The sequence below is a fragment of the Lithobates pipiens genome, unplaced genomic scaffold, assembly GCF_037356315.1.
Source record: "Lithobates pipiens isolate NorthernLeopardFrog02 unplaced genomic scaffold, aLitPip1_a1.2 Scaffold_16, whole genome shotgun sequence".
In the NCBI taxonomy this organism is placed as follows: domain Eukaryota; kingdom Metazoa; phylum Chordata; class Amphibia; order Anura; family Ranidae; genus Lithobates; species Lithobates pipiens.
The window spans coordinates 624,608,830-624,631,913 of record NW_027507748.1 but is presented as its reverse complement, the minus strand read 5'-3'; the positions used below and the strand labels follow the sequence as shown (position 1 = coordinate 624,631,913).

Here is a 23,084-nt window from a genome sequence, read left to right as displayed (position 1 = left end):
TGGCCAATTGTCCATTTTTATTTTATTTTTTAGATCTCACCTTAAAAATTAACTAATAGGCATCCAATAAGTCTTAAGTTAAAACTCCAGAAAACCTCTAATAAAATTATCGGTTTGGAAAATGTATTTTTATTACTTTATTTAACGTTACCCTTTAGCGTTTCCATGACAAACTTCTTGAGATAATACATAAACTTTGCATCCTCTTGCTTTGTGATTTCAGCAAGGAGCCAACCATTCTCCACAATAAATATCGGCGGTTGGTTGTATTCCATATTTATCCAATATAAAAGCCTCCGAAGGTTAAGAGATTCCGCCTGCCGGAACATCATGTCCACATCCAGCAGCTGGAAACTTAAGGCTGGCCCAAAGGAAAGGGCGAAGAAATCGGCCGTCCCTTTATTGAACTTCTTCTCCTTCTCTGTGAACTCAGGCAGTAAAGAGGAAAGGTTGCTCTTCATTGACAGAGGATAATCCCCATCGAGAAATATTGGTTTTGCAAACCATCCCAGTACAAAATCTAAGGATTTCCGACATTGGCGGACATTATCTTCTGTTATGTTGTCTTTGTCTGGGTCTATCCAATGAGAAGAAAGTGCAATTGACACCAGACCTTTTTGCGTGGAACGGAATTCTTTGTTGTAGAGATGCCACGCACGGGCATGAGCCTGTTATAAAAAGAGATATATTTTGTAATTAGATTCCGCAATTGCTATCTTAGGCGTCAAGTTCCTTATTTATCACAGTCTATTAGTGGTAAAGGAAAAAGGCAACAACCCACCATGGTTTATCATAATCATGCATAGCACAGGGTTTAAAGGAAACGCATATTTAAAGTTGACATAAAAAAAATATTGATATAATGGATGTTTTTTTCTCCCGTACTTCAACAATGCACTGTTAAATTTAAACTGTAACTCCTCTTTTGTTGAGAAAAAAAAACATCCCCCTCTGGATGTTCTATGTACATTGCAAGGATTTAAAAAAAAAAATTTCTTTACTTTTTGCTATAATAAATATCCCCCAAAAATATATGAAAAAAAATTTTTTTTCCTCAGTTTAGGCCGATACGTATTCTTCTACATATTTTTGGTAAGCAAAATAGCAATAAGCGTTTATTGATTGGTTTGTGCAAAAGTTATAGTGTCTACAAAATAGGGGATAGTTTTATGGCATTTTTATTATTAATTATTATTTTTACTAGTAATGGCGGTGATCATCGATTTTTATCGGGCCTGCGACATTATGGCAAACACGTCAGACACTTTTGGCGTGATTTTGGGACCATTCACATTTATACAGCGATCAGTGCAATTAAAAATGCATTGATTACTGTGTAAATGTGACTGTCAGTGAAGGGGTTAATTACTAGGTGGCGCTGTAGGGGTTAAGTCTGTCCTAGGGAGTGCTTCTTATGGCGCGCACACACATAGCAGACTATCTGGCGGACTTAGTCTGGCGGACTTTCCGCCGGACTGTCCGCCGGACTTTCCGAACGAGCTACCTGCCCACACACGGCACTTTTGCGGCGGACTAATACGGCGTACTAAGTCCGCCGGACTATCCGCCGTACTTTTGAAATGAACGGACTCGCCCACACACGCGGAGGAAATTCCGCTCATTTTGAGTGCGGCCCCCCTTCCCCAAGGCACCCCCCTCATGTTGAGGGCATGCGGCCTAGTATGCTCGCTCATCCCCACACCCTTTCCTGGCCTGCTGGGTAGCGTGCTCGGATAAGGGTCTGATATGGACCTGGGGGGTACCCCCACGCCGATTTTTTGGCGTAGGGATTCCCCTTTAAATCCATACCAGGTGACGGGGCCAGCAACGCCTCCTTAGCTGGCCCCGGCTACCTGGAGAGGAAAAGTCCATTCATTTCAAAAGTATGGCACACTGGCACACACAAGGCCATACTGTCCGCCGAAATGCGAGTCCAGTGGACAGATTGGAGTGCAAAAATACTGTCTTAGTCCGCCGGACTTTTGGGTAAAAAAAGTCCGCCGGAGCCTACACACGACCGGATTGTCCGGCGGACTTGAGTCCGCCGGACTTTTCCACCAGATTGTTTGATCGTGTGTACGAGGCATAACTGTGGGGTGGAGGGGGCTGTGTGTGACATGACACTGATCACTGCTCCTGATCACAGGGAGCGGGGATCAGTGTCAGTGTTATTAGGCAGAACGGGGAAATGCTTGTTTACATAAGCATTTCCCCGTTCTTGCTCTCCGAGAGACGATCGTGGGTATCCCTGCGGACATCGAGTCCGTGGGACACGCGCTCACGGAGCTCCCGGCAGGCACACGTGCCCGCAAGCTGCCTCTTAAAGGGCAACGTACAGGTACGTGATTCTGCCTGTACGTGCCCTTCTGCTGAAGTATATCTGCACGAGGCAGTCGGAAAGCGGTTAACAAACGCTGTTACAAATTTCTACCTTTTGTTATTCTGAACAAATTGCTGTTTGCCTGTGTTCAAGTGCAGAGTAAATCTAATGGGAGATACTTTATAATTATAAAGCAGCTGCCTCAACTGCAGGGCTCTAATAAGGAAAGTGGCAGGGTCTGCGTCCCTTTAGACTTTCTCTTTGGGTGTATCCCACTAAAAATTAAATTTTTGTTGCATGGAATGCCAAAAATCGGACTTGAATCCTAGTGCAGAATTCTGGAAAAATCAGTAAGCCAATCACATGAAATTACATTTTCTGGGGATGTCATGTACACTGTGTAGAGCAGTGGTTCTCAACCTCAGTCCTCAAGTACCCTCTACGGGCCATGTTTTGGGAACTTTCTTTAAATAAAATAGCTCTTATCAATACCATGTCATTGATATTGATTTAAAGCAGCTGTGCAAAGTAAAGGTAAAATTGAAAACATGGCCCGCTAGGGGTACTTCAGGGCTGAGGTTCGAGAACCCCTGGTGTAGAGAACACCTCCAGGTAGCCATATTGCATTTAATTTAACAGAAAATTACAGCACTGCAGATTGAAAAGGAAAGCTAATTTTTAATAACATTCAATTACAATATGACTTGAGTCGCAATTGTATACGCTATATAGTATTTTTTTTATTTCTTTTGCTATTTTTTTTCCAACGGAAAAGGAGTTACTCTTTAAATGCTGAATAACCCCATTTATATACACATGTATTTATTCCATAAGAATGCCTTTGCATGCATGGAGTGACTGTGGCAGCATTCTTATCTTACCGTGTATAACAGTAAACAATTATATTCTTGGCTGGAAATGGAAACCTTGCTTTAGCAAACGCAGCTTTATCCTGCCAGGAATGCTTAAATCCCAGTTCCAGTTAATTATTATTATTATTTTTTAAATACACAGCTAAGCATTGGTTAAAATAAAAAAATAAAACATGTAGCTTTTTGTTCACATCTTTTCTGGAGCTGGCCCTTTGAAGACTCACTGCTTCGTGGTGCTCTTCCAGGTGAATGAAACTATCTGTGGGCCTAGTGAGTCTTGAACCTGCCCCCTCGGGCCACATCATCCTATTGCCCCAGGCAATCATAATGTTTGTGTGGCTCTCTGTATTACTTTTTTTTAAAGTCTGTACCTTTTGCCATACCCGATCAAGTAGACATTCTTGATTGTGGTGGAGATTGGATTAAGATCCTACTCCATTTATGAGCAAAGAGGGTTCCTTGGGACCCTACCCTTACCCTTTTACTTTGGCCTAAATACTTTCACTCCCCCTTGTCTTAATTTTTTTGTATTTTGGAGGTATTTCCTCCCAATAAATCCCCTTAAGTGATTGATCAATGTGGTCACTTCTGGGTGGATTGAGTAACCATTGGCCCTTGTTGTCATTTCTTTCAGTACCCTTGTAATTAAGGATACTATTTAATCTTTGTGATGAGGGTTGATCAAAATGTGATCCCCCCACACTTTTCTTGGATGGCCAGACTCTTTTTCCCTCAATCATAGGAGTAAGTTACAATAATTCATCCACTAATTTTTTAAGTGTTTATTTAAAATTCATTAACTTATAATTCTTTTACATTCACTCAATCTCCACCATAGGCATATTAGCTTTGGATTTCCCATGTAATTTTCTTTTCTGGCTATCACATCCTTCACGCTTATTGACCTTTCACAAATTATTTGGTTTTTATACAACCACTTTAACACTAGGTTTTTTTTTTCTCCCCTACACTTTATCACTCTTGACATTTTCTGTGTCATCACTCACCACTCTACTGTTAGAGTTGAAAGTTAAGGCCAATTTTAGCTTATTTACATCAGTCATCACATTTCTAATTTAATATTATTATGAATGTAATATATATTTTTTATATATATTTAATTACCATAGTATATAATAGATCACTGTAGCAGTGTCTGACCGTTCAATATATAAATTGAATAAACTATAATTGATATGGGTTTGCCCATGAGCTAAAGCTCTGGTAATTGCCGTAGGTTCTGGCCCCGCCCCCTCTGGGACGCTTTGGTGGACCCTTGTCCTCCTCTTGGTGTTTCATTGTGGCATGGGGGAGCGCAGAATTATCTGACATCTGTGTGGGGAGGTTCTGACCGAGGGGTATCTCCAAATGCAGTGTTAATTATGTGCAACGTGTTACCAAACATTTTTGCATATATTATATCTTGTTTTTACATACATTTGATACATTATTATAAATTTTCTTTTTTTTTTTAGCAAACTCATCCTCTGAAGAGACCCCAAACACCATGGGTCGAAACGCATCAGGCTGTTATGCAATAGTCATTATTATATTCTGTGTGTCAGGAACGGTGTTGTTGCTGGGGTCGCCTGCTGGTGTCACTGTTTCTTTTGCCATCAAAGGTTGCAGTTCTGGTGGTCACCAGCGGGTGTCCCCCAGCAAACAGACATTCTAATAATCCAGCTGCACCTGAAGTGGTATGGCTTGGAAGTATATAAGCCCGCCCTTCACTGAGGCTCATTGCTTCAGAATCCTTCCTGCTAGCCTTGTCCCTGCCTGACCTGTTGCCTGAGACCTGTTCCTGATTTGCTTCCTGATTTGCTTCCTGATTTGCTTCCTGTCCTGGACTCTGTTCCCTATACCTGTGACTTGTCCCCTGATTCCTGCCTTGGCTCCCCTTACTTCCGCTTCCTCCACCTGGCCTCCTGTTTCCCTTGTCTCTCATCCCTGCCTTGTTATATATGTGTTCCCTTTCCATGTATATAGTTAGTTAGTTAGTTTAGGGTTTTGGGGTTTGCTGTGTATTATTTGTGTTCTTGCTTGTTTATGGTTTGCTGTGTATTATTTGTGCTCTTGCTTGTTTATGGTTGCTGTGTATTATTTGTGTTCTTGCTTGTTTATGGTTTGCTGTGTTTGGTTTGCACGTGTGTCTTTTTCCTTAATAAATATTTATATCTTCACTTACCTTTCGAGCCTCATTCCTTAGTGCAGCCCATTGATCTGCTTACTTTGTGCTGGATGCCTGTGTTAGGCATCCCTTCCATGACAGAATTCTGAAGCCATACTAACAGATCGGCTGCACTTGGGAATAGGATCTGGACACTTGCTATTGCCAAGAAAAATGCATCTGGAAGATATCCTGTATCTTTCGCTTCTGGCAACAGATGACAGAGATTTTTGTCATCAGACATTAGGTGAATACACTAGAGAGCAACTGCTGGAATGTATCCGTATAGCCCATGTTTTTGTTGATCAGGGCAGTTTTCTGTTTGAGGATGTGCAGCCATTGATTCGGATCTGTACAGAGTTGGCCCTGTCTGATGTCCCTAGTGGAGGTGATGACTATACACCCCCTTTTAGTGCAGCTCAGGTAGAGTCTTTGGTGTGGCTATTGGAAGATGACTCGGCCTTTTTCTTTGAGCAGTACTCAGCTTGTCCTCAACAGGTGCTTCTCCGGAGGCCACTCCTTAGGGGGGGGAACTGTCAGGAACGGTGTTGTTGCTGGGGTCGCCTGCTGGTGTCACTGTTTCTTTTGCCATCAAAGGTTGCAGTTCTGGTGGTCACCAGCGGGTGTCCCCCAGCAAACAGACATTCTAATAATCCAGTTGCACCTGAAGTGGTATGGCTTGGAAGTATATAAGCCCGCCCTTCACTGAGGCTCATTGCTTCAGAATCCTTCCTGCTAGCCTTGTCCCTGCCTGACCTGTTGCCTGAGACCTGTTCCTGATTTGCTTCCTGATTTGCTTCCTGTCCTGGACTCTGTTCCCTATACCTGTGACTTGTCCCCTGATTCCTGCCTTGGCTCCCCTTACTTCCGCTTCCTCCACCTGGCCTCCTGTTTCCCTTGTCTCTCATCCCTGCCTTGATATATATGTGTTCCCTTTCCATGTATATAGTTAGTTAGTTAGTTTAGGGTTTTGGGGTTTGCTGTGTATTATTTGTGTTCTTGCTTGTTTATGGTTTGCTGTGTATTATTTGTGCTCTTGCTTGTTTATGGTTTGCTGTGTATTATTTGTGTTCTTGCTTGTTTATGGTTTGCTGTGTTTGTTTGGTTTGCACGTGTGTCTTTTTCCTTAATAAATATTTATATCTTCACTTACCTTTCGAGCCTCATTCCTTAGTGCAGCCCATTGATCTGCTTACTTTGTGCTGGATGCCTGTGTTAGGCATCCCTTCCATGACACTGTGTATAACCCTTATGTTTGCTACCTCTTGTATTTGGCATGGGTACATCCCCATTCAAGCTCATATTTTGACACTCATGTAATAACCCAACCTATCTTCCAATAAAGATTTGTGTTCTTTACTCAATGGTTATTTTTCTTATCATCTATATATAGCTGCCGAAACCCCCCCCCCCCCCCCCCCCGGGACTGTTTCCATTTTTTCTGCCCATATTGGGGTGAGCAGCACCTGTATCTCTCCCTAGTGTGTCTTCCCTTTGCTCTGTATTACTAACTACCTCCCACAGCTGGGGTAAGGGGGCAGGAACAGAATTTGCTAAACAATCCAGTGTGAGCATGACCTTCATTGAAAACAGTGAAATTTCAATGTCAAGGGATCAGTAGATCGAGAGGTATTAGTAGCTGACTTTGTATTCAAATCATAACTCCTATATAAGTGATTGTTTTCCTATACATCTCCAAGCTCTGTTGTTGATCTTAAATACTATGTGAAATGTACAAAAATGGATTGGCGACCATACTTGGCCCAGATTGACCCATACCAGTATATCCATACCCCATCCATATAATGATTGGCATTCCTTTTTTATGCAATCCCTGTGAGCACCATCTGCACAGTGTTGGGCATCATACATCTGACAATTTTTTTACTCATTCCACTGGTCTATGGGCATTGTTCATTGTCATTTGATATTCCAGCTGCGGACAAAATGCAGTGGGGCACGTTCTTGTGGGACAACCACTATTCTATTTGACATAGCCATACATCACCATTGTACCTTGCTCTCACCCTTCCCTGAAGAAGGTATTTATCTATATTCCAAAGCATGTCATGAATTCCTACTTTGGTCTGGTCTCCACATACATGAGACCAACCTCGGGTTCCAAACATGAGCTTAGGGTACTGTACCTCTATTACTGTATGGGGATTTTGAAATGTTCTTAAATTTGTACCTGTGATTTTAATCACTGTTTTATTACACTTGAATAAAATGTATTGATTATACATTGTATCTTACTACCTCTGTCACTTACTGCCTTTAAAGTTCCAATGGGTTTTTTTCTCTTGTTTCACATTTAGCAGTTAGGGATGTGGCAGTTAGTCTTCAGACTTACACACTAAACTAAACTGTTTGTATCTTAAATACTATGGGTGACTTCAATAAGCAACAAGGGGCTCTAATGGCACCAGGGTGTAGCTCAAATTTCACAGTTAAAATCAAGATTTGCGCATTACTTCTGCTGCCTATATATCTGAATAAACTGATCATCCTGACATGACATTTTTACTGAAAGTGACACTAAAATCTGTTTAAAAAAATCTATTCAAGAAGGTATTCTCAACTTGAAAAGGTACCTTTACCTTATATTCTCAGCTTCCTCCAAATCCCGAACTTCCTTTTTGTTGCTGCTGTGATCTGACTTCCTGTTAGCCCTTGTACACACGGTCGGACATTCCGACAACCAAATCCATTGGATTTTGTCCGAAACTGGTGTTGCATACACACGGTCGGACAAAGTTGTCGGACAATCCGATCATTCAGAACCTGATGACATTATGTCGTTACGATGGGACTACGTTCAGGTTAGTAGCCTATAGCTTTGGTCTAGGAATTTGATCTGAGCATGCGTGGCACTTTGTTCGATCGGAATGCTCTACAAACGATTGGACAAAGTCCGATCGGATCATGTTGTCGGAAAATTTTATAGCCCAGCTCTAAAACTTTGTCGGTCGGATATTCCGACGGAAACAGTCCAATGGAGCCCACACACAGTCGGATTATCCGACAACGCGGTTCGATCGGACATTTTCCATCGGAATGTTCCGACCGTGTGTACAAGGGCTTAGAGAGTGGCTACGTCCATTCTCCCACTGTATTTAGGATGGTAGCCACCCTTTCTGGTTTGCTCTTGAGATAGGCTATGGGATTTATAGTGTGCATAGAGCAGTGCACATCACTGCACTGCCAATTCCAAACAAACAGAAATGGAGGGAAGTAGGAGTGAAAGCAGAAAAGCACAGTAGGAAATTATTTATTGAATAAAGGATTACTGGGCCATTAAAGTGGTTGTAAAGGCAGAAGGTTTTTTTTTCACCTTAATGCACTCTATGCATTAAGATAAAAAAAATCTATGTGCAGCAGCCCCCTTAATACTTACCTGAGCCCCATCTCCATCCAGCGATGTAGCACGAGAGTCTTGGCTGCCCGGGACTCTCCCTCCTCATTGGCTGAGAAAGCAACGGGCATCATTGGCTCCCACTGCTGTCAATCAAAGTCTGCAAGCCTTTCTTTCTGTTCTCTCTGTGAGCCAAATAGAAAGAGAAGGGAGTGGGGCCAGGCCATGGCTCTGTTTCTGAATGGACACATGGATTTGTTACTCGGCTCAGGTGCCCCCATACAGTGGCGTCAGGAGGGGGGCTAACTGGGGCTATAGCCCCGAGTGGGCCCCCAAATAGCCTCGGGTCTCGTATTGCCCATTCAAAATTATTAGCCCTGAGTCCCAAGGCCTGGGGTTGGCCGGGAACTTGGGGGGCTACATACCTCAGCATTGTAAACATCTATTCAGCACATCCAGTGATTGGTGTGCAAGCCAGGGGTGTACAGCCGCAAGGAGAGTGAGAATGAATGGAGCTGTCAAATCGAAGATCTGATGTTGGGGATGGGCGGGGCTGATATGTAGGGCTCATTTTTAGAAAGCCTGTGCATAGACAAGCAGCTGGCATGTATACATTGCTGGCCAGGGAGGAAGGTGGCAGGGGCAGGACCAATTGTATCTACTGTATGTGTACCCACAGCGTGTATAAGTCAGGTTTATTATAATTCAGGTGTATTATACACCGCTGAGGGTGTACATGCAGTAGTTACAATTGGTCCTGCCCCCTGCCACCTTCCTCCCTGTCCTGACGATATAGCGCATGTGCATGTAAATACACTAGCGTCTGTGAGAAATCTTGGTCAGCTTGACATGGCACCGCTCTCGGTTTTTCACATTGGCGTCTATGGGAAACCTTGGTCAGCCTGACATGGCACTGCTCCCTTTTTTTAACATTGGTGTCTATGGGAGACCTTGGTCAGACTAACATAGCACTGCTCCCAGTTTTTAACAATGGCGTCTATGGGAAATGTTGGTAAGTTTGACATGGCACTGCTCCCAGTTTTTAACATTTAATATTGGTGTCTATGGGAAATCTTGGTCAGCTTGACATGGTACTGCTCCCGAACCATAAGTGACAGGGACACCAAACTTGGGGAGCATGTTAAAGGGACCCAGGAATTTGTAATGGGAGATTACCTAAGCATGCTGGCTGACCCCAAAATCTGACATGTTGTAGTCCTAGGTCCCCTCTCAGTGCTCCCCAAGTTGTCCATGTCACTTATAGGACAGAGGGGCGGGGGGGGCTGTGTAATGCAAAAGGGGTCCAAAGGTGTGTGGCGGGGGTGCTGTGTAATGTAAAGGGGTCCAGAGGTTTGGGTGGGCCCTGTGTAATGTAAAGGGATCCAGAAGTGTGGGGGGCCCTGTGTAATGTAAAGGGATCCAGAAGTGTGGAGCTGTGTAATGTAAAGGGGTCCAGAGGTGTTGGGGGGCACTGTGTAATGTAAAGGAGTCCAGAGGTGTGGGGGCCTTGTGTAATGCAAAGGGGACCAGAGGTGAGGGGGTCAGAGCCGCAACCGGGGGCGCTGCTGACTCCCCCTGCCGACTGCTGCGGTATGTCTCAGGATGGAGAGCGAGGAAAGGGGCCAGTAAATATGTCATTTACCGGCCCCTTCCTCTTTTAAAAGTGTGAGTGATCTGTACTGATCACTCACTGTTTATTAAAAAATTAAGCATGGTAAACTGTGTTGTGAATGAACAGGAATCTGATCAGTACAGAGTACTTCCCATTCATTTAGTCGAGGCTGCAGAGAAAGGAATCGAGGAACCAGTGTCCTCAATTTCTTTCTCTGTCTGTTTAGACCCCTGATATTTCACCAAATCTCCCCAACAGGCTCCATAAAAATTTAAAAAAAACAAAACATATTGTGAAAATAATAAAAAATAAAAATAATAAAAATAAAAAAAACTACTTACGCCGTCCACTGCCCTATCGTCACCGTTCACTGCTCTACTGACACCATTCACTGCTCTAGTGACTGACACCATCCACTGCCTTACTGATGGCAACCTCTGCCCTACTGACACAATCAACTGTCCCACTGACACCGTCCACTGCTCTAACAACATCCACTGATCTACTACTGACACCATCCACTGATCTACATATACACTGTCCACTGCGCTACTGACACCAAACTCTCCCTTACTGACACCGTCCACTGCTCTACTTACACTGTCCACTGGTCTTCTGATACCATTCCCTGCCTTTTTTTTACACCAACCTCTGCCCTACTGACATTGTCCACTACTGTTCTGACACCATCCACTGACCTACTGACACCATCCACTGCCCTACTGATAACATTCTCTCCCCTACTGACACCTTCCACTGCTCTACTGACACCATCCACTGCTACACTGATACCGTGCACTGCCCTACTGACAACAACCTCTCCCGACACGCTGTCCCCTGATCTACTAAGTGACACTGTAAACTCATAAGATAAGTGAAGTTAATATTTTTACAGTGACATTTGGTTTAGTTATCGTAGTATATTTTATAAGAATGCTTTTGTTTTACATAACCATGCCTCTTTAAGCCCCTCCAATTTTAAACTCAATTTGGTACGCTAGGCACGCCACATTGCTGCTCTCCTTGGGGCACCTAAAGGTGTCCCAGGTCTTTTATAATCCTATAGTGTATACTACAAAAAAATAAAAATTGGTGTGTGTCGCTAAAATGTTCGAGATTGGCTTGACACAGCCACACCAGAAAAAATCAGCAGTGCTTTATGTGGAGGTTTCAAGCGTCACCCCCACAGCGGATTGGGAGGGGCACTACTGAGAAGGAAGAAGAGCACACAGAAGCAGGACTTAATAAAGACCAGCTTCTTGGCTTTCTTCTTTCTTGGTGGTGCCCATCCCAATCTGCTACAGTAAGGCTTGAAATCACTATTACCAAAACTTTTAATAATATTACCATCCTATGGCTTATATACTGTATTTATTATGCTTCCCTCTCTGGGCAGGGGTCTGGGAGTATATGGATGGAGAACTTCTCTCTGGGATGGGGGTGCCAAACTGAGTCCCCAAGGTGAAAGAAAGTCTAGCTTGGTGGGGGGCGCTATGTAATCCAAAGGAGTCCAGAGGTGTCGCCAGGCACCCGCGATCGCTCGTGACAGAACAAGAACCAGGATCTGTGTATGTAAACACACAAATCCTGGTTCATTCAGGGGAGAGGAGACAGATCGTGTGTTCATACTAAGTATGAACACCGATCTGTCTCCTCCTCTAGCCAGTCCCAGCCTCCCTACAGTTAGGACACACCTAGGGAACACAGTTAACTCCTTGACCGTCCCCTAGTGTTAAGCCCTTCTCTGCCAGTGACATTTATTCAGTAATCCACAAATATGCAGAAGAATACATATCGGCCTAAACTGAGGGAAAAAATATATATATATTTTTTAAACTCTGGATATTTATTATAGCAAAAACTAGATAGAAAATTGCTGTTTTTTTTTTTTGTTTATAGCGAAAAATAAAAACCACAGAAGTGATCAAATACCACCAAAAGAAAGCTTTATTTGTGGGGGAAAAAGGACATAAATTTTGTTTGGGTTGCATCGTCGCATGACCGCGCAATTGTCAGGTAAAGCGACGCTGTGCAGTATTGCAAAAAATGGCCTGGCCAAGAAGGGGGCAAATCCTTCCGGGGCTGAAGTGGTTAATCCAGCGCCGGGTAAAGCTCCCCAGAGCTGATCTTCCAATTAGCAACACGCCTGCCAGCTTTCTGTGGCGAAACTCAACAGGAGGGAGGGGCCAGGAGCACGAAGAGGGACCCGAGAAGAGGAGGATCCAGGCTGCTCTGCAAAACCACTGCAACAGAGCAGGTAAATATAACATATTTGTTATTTTTAACTAAAAAACGAAGACTTTACAATCATTTTAAGTAGGTGATGTGCAAGGATAATTTTTTGGGGAATAAGGATATCCTTTAGCCCTCATTCACATTGAGGCTTTAAAATTGTACAACATCACTTGAGACTGCACAATTTCAAAGCCGCATGTTAGTGTGCGTTCAGGTGCCGCTTGGCTTACATCTGTGTGTACTCATGTAGATGTCTATGCAACTCGCACCTGAAATTACCAAAAGTAGTACAGGAACTCAAATTGGCGCAGCACCTGAAAGTTGGCGCCGCACCAATTTGCACAGTTCCATTGCTGAAAATAGGGTCTGAGTTGTCATGTGATTTAGACCTGTCAAATCGTATGGCAAGTCCCACCGGTGTGAATGGGGGCTTAATGTCATTTGAAGATAAACTCAGCTTTTGCATCCTATAATCATATGCCCAGTTTCAATTGCCTGTGTTTATAGCATTATAAGCTTAATGTAAATTGGTTTTGGTTTTGTGGCATAAATTTTAATCCTGAGATGGGAGGGGGTTGTGAGGTAGTATCAAATGGTATGGTATTAACATGATAATTAAAACAAGTTTCCAAAGATTGTACTCCAAGAACAATAAAACAAATGTTTACAAAAATACTAAATTTGTGTTGCGCAACTGGATGCCTAAATCTTTATATACAGTGTGTCTCACAAAAGCAAATTTCAGTAGAGCTCAGTATAACATTAACCTGATAAATAGAAATGAGTCCAGAACACATTTTGATTTAGTTTTCTACAAGGTTGCTGTTCAAAGGGCATCATGTCTTTGACACAAAGCCAACTGTTTTTGTATCTGTTACAAACGGCATGGCATTATGTCTTCAAACTTTTGTAGTTGTCTAGACGGTGTCAGAAACATTGAAGAAAAAGTTGAGGCTGAAATCTCCCAGAACTGAGCAGTGTTAATTTTGTCAATGAAAATGTTTTAGTCAAAGTTTTCATCAGCGGCAATTTTACAGTAACGAAAACAAAATGAAAAGTACAGTACATTTTCGTCCACTGAGGAAAACTGACCAAAACACAAATCCGTTTTTGTTAACAAAACAAAACGGGACAAAAATGTGAGGCAGGGACGTTTTCACTCATGAACTAACTTCTGTTTTTTCACCGAGCTCTGTCTGCTTTCGCAATCCGCTCCCAGCAAGCAAGCCCGTTCGACTGTATACATTATGATGACTGCCAGAGACCAGAGAGAGCAGCACTGTGCATTACAGGACAGCCAGGCCTCCCAAGTCCTGACGAGACTCTGTTCCCCTCCCGGGTCTTGAATCACGCGATGACTAGTGATGGACGAACTTCCGACGGGACGTTTCGCCAACGCGAACTGCGAACGCGGCCAAAAGTTCGATAACCCCAAAGGTCGCGGCGGACCCCATTGACTTTAATGGCAGGCGAACCTTAAAAACCTCCAGGTCATATTTTCAGCCACAAAATACTTACTAGCTGTGCACACATAGTGCCACAACATGGACACTGACATAACAAAAGTATTAAGTGAATCTGGGATCGACAACGTCAAGCATTATTTTTATAAATTTTGACAATTCAGGAGTGCATGAAGGCCATGGAGGAGAGGCAAGGTCAGGCCAGGCTATGAAGGGGGTGCAGGAGATTATCAGTGCCACAGTCAGGGCAGCGCAGTCCTGTGCCAGTGTCCCAGTGTGCAAACCTGTGGTTGAGCCCCTCCCTCTGCCTGGCCCTTACCCCCACCTATGCAGGGCTCCACTGCAGTGGTCCGGAAGTGCCAATCCAGTGCTGATCCTCAGCCATGGTGCTGCCACTGCCTGCTGATTGGCTTCTCTGCTGCTATCTCCCTCACTGTCTGAAACCAGCACCATGATAGAGACTGAGCACTGACACCAGCGCCGTGATAGAGAGCACTGACACCAGCACTGTGATAGAGAGCACTGACACCAGCACCGAGATAGAGAGCACTGACACCAGCACTGAGATAGAGTGCAGTGACATCAGCACCGAGATAGAGAGCACTGAAACCAGCACCGTGATAGAGAGCACTGACACCAGCACCGAGATAGGGAGCACTGACACCAGCACCATGATAGAGAGCACTGACACCAGCACCGTGAGAGCACTGGCACCAGCACCATGATAGAGAGCACTCAGACCACACCAGCACCGTGATAGAGAGCACTGACACCAGCACCGAGATAGAGAGCACTGACACCAGCACCATGATAGAGAGCACTGACACCAGCACTGAGATAGAGAGCACTGACACCAGCTCTGTGAGAGCACTGACACCAGCAGCGAGATAGAGAGCACTGGCACCAGCAATGTAATAGAGAGCACTGACACCAGCACCGAGATAGAGAGCACTGGCACCAGCACCATGATAGAGAGCACTGACACCAGCACTGATACCAGCAACTCGCTGCCGGACCCAAAAATATGACACCGCTCAACCTCTTCAAACAGGAGGGCACAGGCATATAGTACGGTGTGCTTTTTTTGTACAAGGAAGTGAGCCAAAGGTAGAAAAAAGGTCCGTGTGTTAGATTAAATAAATCATTTATAGAGTTATGCATATACATGGTCTACTGGTCACATGTGTTGAATTCCTTCGAGATCCATGCCTCATTAATTTTTATAAATGTGAGGTAGTCAACACTGTCGTGAGCTAGGCGAGTGCGCTTATCGGTCACGACCCTCTCCGCTGCGCTGAACATCCTTTTGGACAGGACAATGGATGAGGGGCAAGCCAACAGTTCCATTGCAAATTGGGCAAGCTCTGGCCAGAGGTCAAGCCTGCCCACCCAGTAGTCCAGGGGTTCATCACTTCTCAGAGCATCCACATCGGCCGTTAACCCGATATAGTCGGATACCTGTCGGTCTAGGCATTCCCTGATGCTGGATCCGGATGAGACCTGTTGATGGGTCGGCTGAAAGAGTGACCTCATATCAAAAGTCACCAACACATCTTCAAACTGCCCTCTTCTTGCAGGCGCTTTTGGATTGGTACCCGCAACTCTTTCTCTTGGAGTGGGAATTCCTCCTCTGCCAGCGCACGCAAAAGCAGAATGCAGCATTTCTCGAAGCAAGGCCTGTAAGTGCTCCATTCTGACAGCCCTCTGTGATGGTGGTAACATTTCCACCATTTTGTGTTTGTACCCGGGGTCTAAGTAGGTTGCCACCCAGTACTGGTCCTTGACCTTTATGCTTTTTATACGGGGGTCCCTGTTAAAACACTGGAGCATGAAGGCCCCCATTTGCACTAAACTGGAAGCGGTGTGGTGGCCTGGCTCCTGCTCCTCATCCAGGATAATGTCGTCCTCCTCGTTCTCCTCTCCCCATCCACGCACAACAACAGGGATCCCAGAAAGGTTTAAAGCATGCTCTTGCTCCTCCTCATCTGCCCTGGCACCATCCTCCTCTGACTCCTCTTCAAACTTCTCTTGTCTCAGATAGAGTAGCCCCCCTGGGAATTCATCCAGCATTGCGACTTCCTCATCTTCCTGCTCCTCCGCGGCTTGATCAATGACACGACGCAATGCACGCTCCATAAAGAAGGCTTAAGGTACAATGTCACTGATGGTGCCATGTCTGCGACTGACCAGTTTGGTGATCTCATCAAATGGCCGCAGAAGTCTGCATGTGTCGCGCATGAGCAGCCACTGGCATGGTGAAAAAAACCAAGCTCCCAGAACCTGTTCTGCCTCAGAGTTTGTACAGGTAGTCGTTAACTTCACGTTTCTGCTGGAGCAGCCTATCAAGCATATAGAAGGTTGAGTTCCATCGCATTGGGCAATCGCAAATAAGACGTCTGACAGGCAGATTGTGTTGCCGCTGAATGTCAGCAAGGCGAGCCATGGCTGTATAAGATCTTCTGAAATGCCTGCTGCAAGATGTCCTGGACCCCAGGGTATTTGACAACGAATCGCTGCACGACCAAGTTTAAGACATGTGACATGCATGGCACGTGTGTAATTTTGCCCTGTTTCAATGTGCTAAGCAGATTAGCACCGTTGTAGCACACCACTTTACCAACTGTCAAATTAAGCGGTGTTAGCCACTGACCTGCCTGTGAACACAAAGCTGAAAAGAGTGCAGGGCCAGTGTGGCTCTTGGCTTCCAGGCACAACAGATGCAGCACAGCATGGCAACGTCTCACCTGGCATGTCAAATAGGTTCTGGGGATCTTGGGCGGCGCAGCGGAAAAGACGCTAGCAGCGGAAAAGGAGGAGTCAGCTGAGGAGGAGAGGGAGGAGGATGGAGTAGGAGGAGGAGAAGAAGAGCCAGGCCTGCATGCAATCCGTGGCGGTAAAACCAAATCTACACAGGTGCCACGGGTTACATGCTTGACAGCCGTCAGAAGGTTCACCCAGTGGGCAGTAAAAGTTATATACCTTCCCTGCCCTTGTTTGCTAGACCACGTGTCTGTGGTCAGATGTATCTTGGCACCAACACTGTGTGCCAGAGATACATTCACTTGCCGCTGAACATGGCCATATAGCTCTGGGATGCCCTTCTGTGAGAAATACTTCCTTCCTGGGACCTTCTATTGTGGTGTTCCAATGGCCACAAATTTTCGAAAGGCCTCCGAGTCCACCAGTTTATATGGCAGTAGTTGGCGGGCTATCAGTTCTGACAAGCCAGCCATCAACCGTTGGGCAAGAGGGTTATCTGGCATCATCATTTTTTTTTAAGCTCGAACATTTGGCCCACGGAAGCCTGCCTTTTTCCAGAAAAACGTGAGGGCGGCATGATGGAAGGTGGAGTGGAGGACAATTATGAGGAGAGAGGAGAAGGAGAAGTAGAATACGAGGCTGGACGATGAGAGCCTGGAGTGTGGCTTAGTGGGTTCCGTAGCTCCCACTGGGCTCGGTGATGGCAGCTCATGTGCCTTCTTAAGGCGGTCATCCCTAGGTGAGTGTTGGGCTTACCGCGACTTATGCTTTGACTGCAAAGATTGCAAATGGCAACACTATTGTCAGCAGCGGACACGTTAAAAAAAAAACACACTGCGGAGCCATGTGCCGGCGTCCTGGGAGCACCAGATGTGACCGTACATGGTTGATGCCTTGCTCCTGATACATTAGCAGTCTGCTTTGTCCCTCCTGTGCAATCTAAGTTCCGCCTGCTTCTCCTCCCTATCTGCTGGTCCATATCTCCCTCTGAACTCCCCTCCTCTTCCTTTCTTGTAGGCACCCACGTGACATAACTAGACACGTCATCATCGACGTCACCTTCCCCACCGCTATAATTAGAGATCTCCGAGTAGGCAGCAACACCGGGGACCAACCTCCTCCTTGGGCTGATCTGGGTACTGTCGTCAGACTGCTGAGTGGCGGTTGTTGCTACCTCCTCTTCCTGATCCATTGCCAAGAGTGGCTGCGGATCGGCAATGTCTTGTGATGGATCAGAAAATAATTCCTGTGACTCAAGCGGAGGGTAGGAGGGTATATGGTGGTGGTGGTGGTGGTGTTGGTGGTAGTGTATTTGGGGGTGCACACAGCAGAGAGTGAAGAAGAGGGTGGAGATCGAGAGGATGAGGAGGAGCAGAAGAGTAAGCCCCTGTACACACGGTCGGAGATTTCCACAACCAAATCCGTCGGATTTTGCCCGTCGGATTTTGTCAGTCGGATCTTGTCCGAAACTGTTGCATACACACGGTCGGACAAAGTTGGCGAAAAATCCGATCTTTCAGAACGTGATGACGTAATTTCGTTATGATGGGACTACATTCAGGCTAGTAGCCAATAGCTTTGATCTAAGCATGCGTGGCACTTGGTCCGATCAAAATTCTCTACACATGATCGGAGTATGTCCGATCGGCCCAGTTGGTCGGGAAATACTTCCAACATGTTGGAAAATTGGGTCCGACGGATATTCAGACAAAATCAGTCCGATGCATACCACACACAGTCGGATTATCCGACGACACGGTCCGATAGGACACATTCCGACAGATTCTCCGACCGTGTGTACAAGGGCTAAGGCTGAGTGAGCCACTCAACCAAGTCTGGTGCATCCTTCGACATAATCGAACGCACCTTCTGCAATTTGCCACTTTGGCTCAAGCCTGTTGCTCCTGCCATACCCCTACCACTGCTGCGGAAGGGCCTGACTCTTCCTCTGCCTGTCATTTTTTAAATGACCCTGTGACAAAAGTCTCTAGAGAAGTGCAGTATGTATGTGGAAGAAGGTATATAACACCCCGCTTCAATCGGTCGTTTTGGGGGCCACTGGTCTATCACACCAGTTATAATACTTTTTTTTTATTGCGTTTGTCACTCTTTGTAGTATCGCTGCAGAACCGCTCAGCAGTCACAATGCTGCACAGTGGAAATGCACTATACTATGCTTTCTATATTTGCAAGTATTTAATAAGTGTATTACACCCCTATATACTGCACACCAAATAGTACACCTATACCAGTCCTTAAAATTACCTTTGTGGACCTAATAGTAGCTAGGAAGTAGCTAGTGAATTGCAGACTGTCCCTGCTCCAAACACCAAACTGTCCCTCCCTACACTGAGCAACGACAGCTGCAGAATCGGTCAGCAGAACAGCAGTGCAGTGCACTATAATATGCTTTCTATATTTGAAAGAAAGTATTTTATACGTGTACAACCCTATATACTGTACACCTATACCCGTCCTTAAAAGGACCTTTGTGGACCTAGTAGCTAGTGATTTGTAGACTGTCCCTGCTACAAAACACCAAACTGTCCCTCAGTCCCTACACTGATAAAAGACAGCTGCAGAATTGGTCAGCACTCAGCAGCACAGCAGTCAGCAGTGCACCATAATATACTTTGTATATTTGAAAGAAAGTATATTATACGTGTACAACCCTATATACTGTACACCTATACCAGTCCTTAAAAGGACCTTTGTGGACCTAATAGTAATAGCTAGTGATTAAACTGACTGTTCCTGCTCCACACAGCGTCCTTTCCCTACACTGACAAAAGACAGAATGTAAAATGGCCGCCAGATCGGGTCTATTTATAAGGTAGGGGGTATGTCCAATTGTCCATGCGCTGAAATGTCTCAATTGGCTGTCCTGTACCCCATGATGGATGTGTCATGGGTCAAAGTTCTTCACAATGTAAACGCATATGTCCGCCGCGCGAACAGCACCAGAAGTCCGCCGGTTGGCGAATCGCAAACTACCAAAATTCGCCGTAAACCGACCACCGGGCGAACTGCAAGGCCATCTCTAGCGATGACCACCAGGCGCCCAGGGCAGAGAGTAGAGCAGACTATGAGTGTGTAGTACATTACATTACAGCAGGCCTGAGACCTTCCCTCAGACCACCATCTCTCCAGAGCACCGTGTGTGTGCATTACAGGCCTTCTCTGACCACTGGCAGTGGCATCCAGGGCACTGTGCATTACAGGCTATCCCTCAGACCACCATCCATCACTGTGGAGCATTACAGACCTCCTCAGACCAGTGACCACTGGCAGTGCACTGCATGGTTGGCACTGGCATCATCACAATCACGCAAAGAGTTTTTAATTTTTTTGTATTTTGTGCTATTTTTACTTTACATAACGACTAGATCTGTGTCTGTAGTGCATGTTCACATCTTAATACCATAAATAATAACATATTCAATTTTTCACTCCAGCAGTATTTAATGAATTTGTAAATTGTAGCGAAATGCTTAAATAATGCATTACAATTTAAAGTGGAAGTAAACCCATTGATTTAAACAGTTTAAAAAAACGGCATGCCGGGAATGCTAACTGCACATTGGCTGTGCTCTCAACCAAACTGTCAAACCACCCAATGGCTGGTGTCATAACGGATCACATGTGCAGCACCGTGGCAGCTGAAGATTAAACAGAGGCAAAGATGGCAGCTTCCGTGGATGAAAACGATAGGGGAGTTTACTTCCACTTTAACTACACCCATTCGATTTTAGACGACTAAAATTCGTTTTAGTCTACCAAAATGTACTGGAGATACAGTCAACTAAGACTAAAACACTTGCAGAAGACTAAAATGTGACTAAAACTAAAATGTCATTTAAGTTTTTAAGACTAAGAGCCCTTTCACAGGTTTTAGCAGTGCTTTACCACTGTTATAGCAGCACTTTTCGGCTGCTAGCGAGGCGCTTTTAAATCCCGCAAGCAGCTGAAGAAAGGGTTAATAGTACCCCTGTTGCAGCACTGCAGAAGCACTTTGCAAGCACTTCGGCAGTGCTTCCCAATCATTTCAATGGGCAGGGGTGGTGCAGTGGTGTATACACTGCTCCCGCACCGCCCAAAGATGTGTATATGGAATTGTATTTTTATTTTTGGTTGAATCTTCAATCCGAAGGTACCTGGTAACCAATGTATGGGCTCATTTAAGAGAATTGTACTAAGTGATCTTAAGAAGTTAGAAAAGAGAAAGTCCAAGAATCGAAATATAAGGAAACTCATTAAAGTGGTTGTAAACCCTTTACAATGACTTTAAACTACAGGCAAACCTATAATTAGGCTTACCTGTAGCTGCACTGGCTATCTCCTAAACCTGCAAGGTTTAGGATATATCCCTGTATTTGCATGTGCCGACGTCATGCGGCACATGCGCACTTAAGCCAACTGAAGCAATGGCACGTACGTGCCGCTGCTTCAGTTGTACTGTGCCATTCCTGGTGGCTCCCGCGCATTCGCAGGAGTGACGTCACAGTGATTGGCCGGAGCCGCGATAACTGGAAGTAACCTCTGGAATAGATGTCGCCGGCTGGAGGGGAAGACAAGGACGTCTGCAGGGGCTTCGTTCTTCGGTAAGTAATTCATAATGAGCTAGTATGCTATGCATACTAGCTCATTATGCCTTTATCTCGCAGGATGTTTTTTTTTATAAAGAGGGTTTGCAACCACTTTAAGAATATAGGAAAATAAAGAGATGTGGTTATATGTTCGGCAGATAAGGGGGCGGATTAGTTATTCTAAGTAAAGATGAATAAGAGGAAGAAATGGAAAATCTGCTTAAAGTGGAGAACACCTATAAGAAATTAAAAGGCAACCCTAAACAACAGTATGAAAAAAAGTAAAAAAAAAATAATTGTGACTAAAGGAAGAGATATAGGAATTTGGAACAAAAAAGAGACAAAGTATTCGATCCCGGGATCTGCAAGAACACCGGTGATATACTATTTACCGAAAATTCACAAAATAATTGAGAAACCTCCAGGCAGACCTATTATAAGTGTAATCAATTCAATTTTTTCCAGATTAGGAGAATATTTAGACCAGTTTTTGAAACTCCTGGTATTGAAAGGGAAAACATACCTCAGGGACAGTGTCCAACTGATAAACAAACTTCAGAATGTTACAGGGGCTGCAAACTGTCTCCTTGCTACTATAGATGTTAATTCCCAATGCACTAGTATAGTACAAGAGGATGGTTTAAAAAGAGCAGAGAAAGCATTACAAGAAAATACTGGACTCAGGCAAGAACAGATTGGTTTTATCCTTGAAGGTCTCAAAATGGCAACGGAAAGCAACAATATTTGGTACAAAAAGAGCTATTATGTCCAGAAGAAGGGTGTGGCCATGGGGGCACGTTATGCCCCTAGCATGGCCAACCTCTTTATGAACATGTGGGAAGAAAAATATATCTATAGAAAAATGCGTTCAGAAATCAAATTCTATCGGAGGTATAAAGACGATGTGATTATATTGTGGGAAGGGACGACCGAATCCTTCCAAAAATTTCTGAGTGAAATTAACCAGAATAAGTATGGGATCTCTTTTACCGGTAACAGTGATCAACAGAAGATAGATTATCTAGATTTACAAATTTTCAAGAGGAATGATGAGTTACAAACTCAAACATTCTTCAAACCGACAGACCGTAACGGTTACATACCGATCACAAGTTGTCATCACCCACAATGGAAAGAAAATGTTCCCAAGGGTCAGCTGATGAGACTACAGAGAAACTGTAGAAGATTTTGATGTACAAGCTAACACATTAATTGAAAAATTTGAAGATAAGGGTTACCGGAGAGAGACCTTGATGAATCTGAAGACTGAAGTAATAAATATGAACCAAAATGTTTTATTGACGAAGAAGAATAAGAAAGAGAATTCCCACATGGATGTAGCCTTTGTTACTGGTTTTAATAGCCAATGGCAATCGATTGAATATATTATCAGGAAATATTAGCCTATTCTCAAATCCGATAGGGTTTTCTCTAAAGTCTTTCCCAAGAAACCTAAATTTGTATATAAAAAAGGTCTGACTCTCAGAGATCAACTTGTTCATAACGTTATTGACCCTCCAAAAAACAATTATTCTGTGAAATGAAAGGGTTTTACAAATGACAAAAATGCCTACCTTGCAGTGTAAGCAAGAAGCAACCAAGGGAGAAAGAATCATTCAGGTTTAGGATAAAGACTATCAAATTAGGGAGCACGCATGTGACATATGTCATTGAATGTCCCTGCCGCTCACAGTATGTAGGCAGGACCACCAGA

The 23,084-nt window shown here is 44.5% G+C and overlaps 1 protein-coding gene across 1 annotated transcript in view; it reads right to left on the bottom strand.

The window, feature by feature from the left end:
* Positions 1-23,084, bottom strand: part of KL (klotho) — a 146,166-nt gene that overhangs the window by 46,198 nt on the left and 76,884 nt on the right. Inside the window, exon 2 of the mRNA XM_077484115.1 lies at positions 152-668. Coding sequence (XP_077340241.1) covers positions 152-668 — 517 coding nt within the window. The remainder of the gene's footprint in view (positions 1-151; positions 669-23,084) is intronic.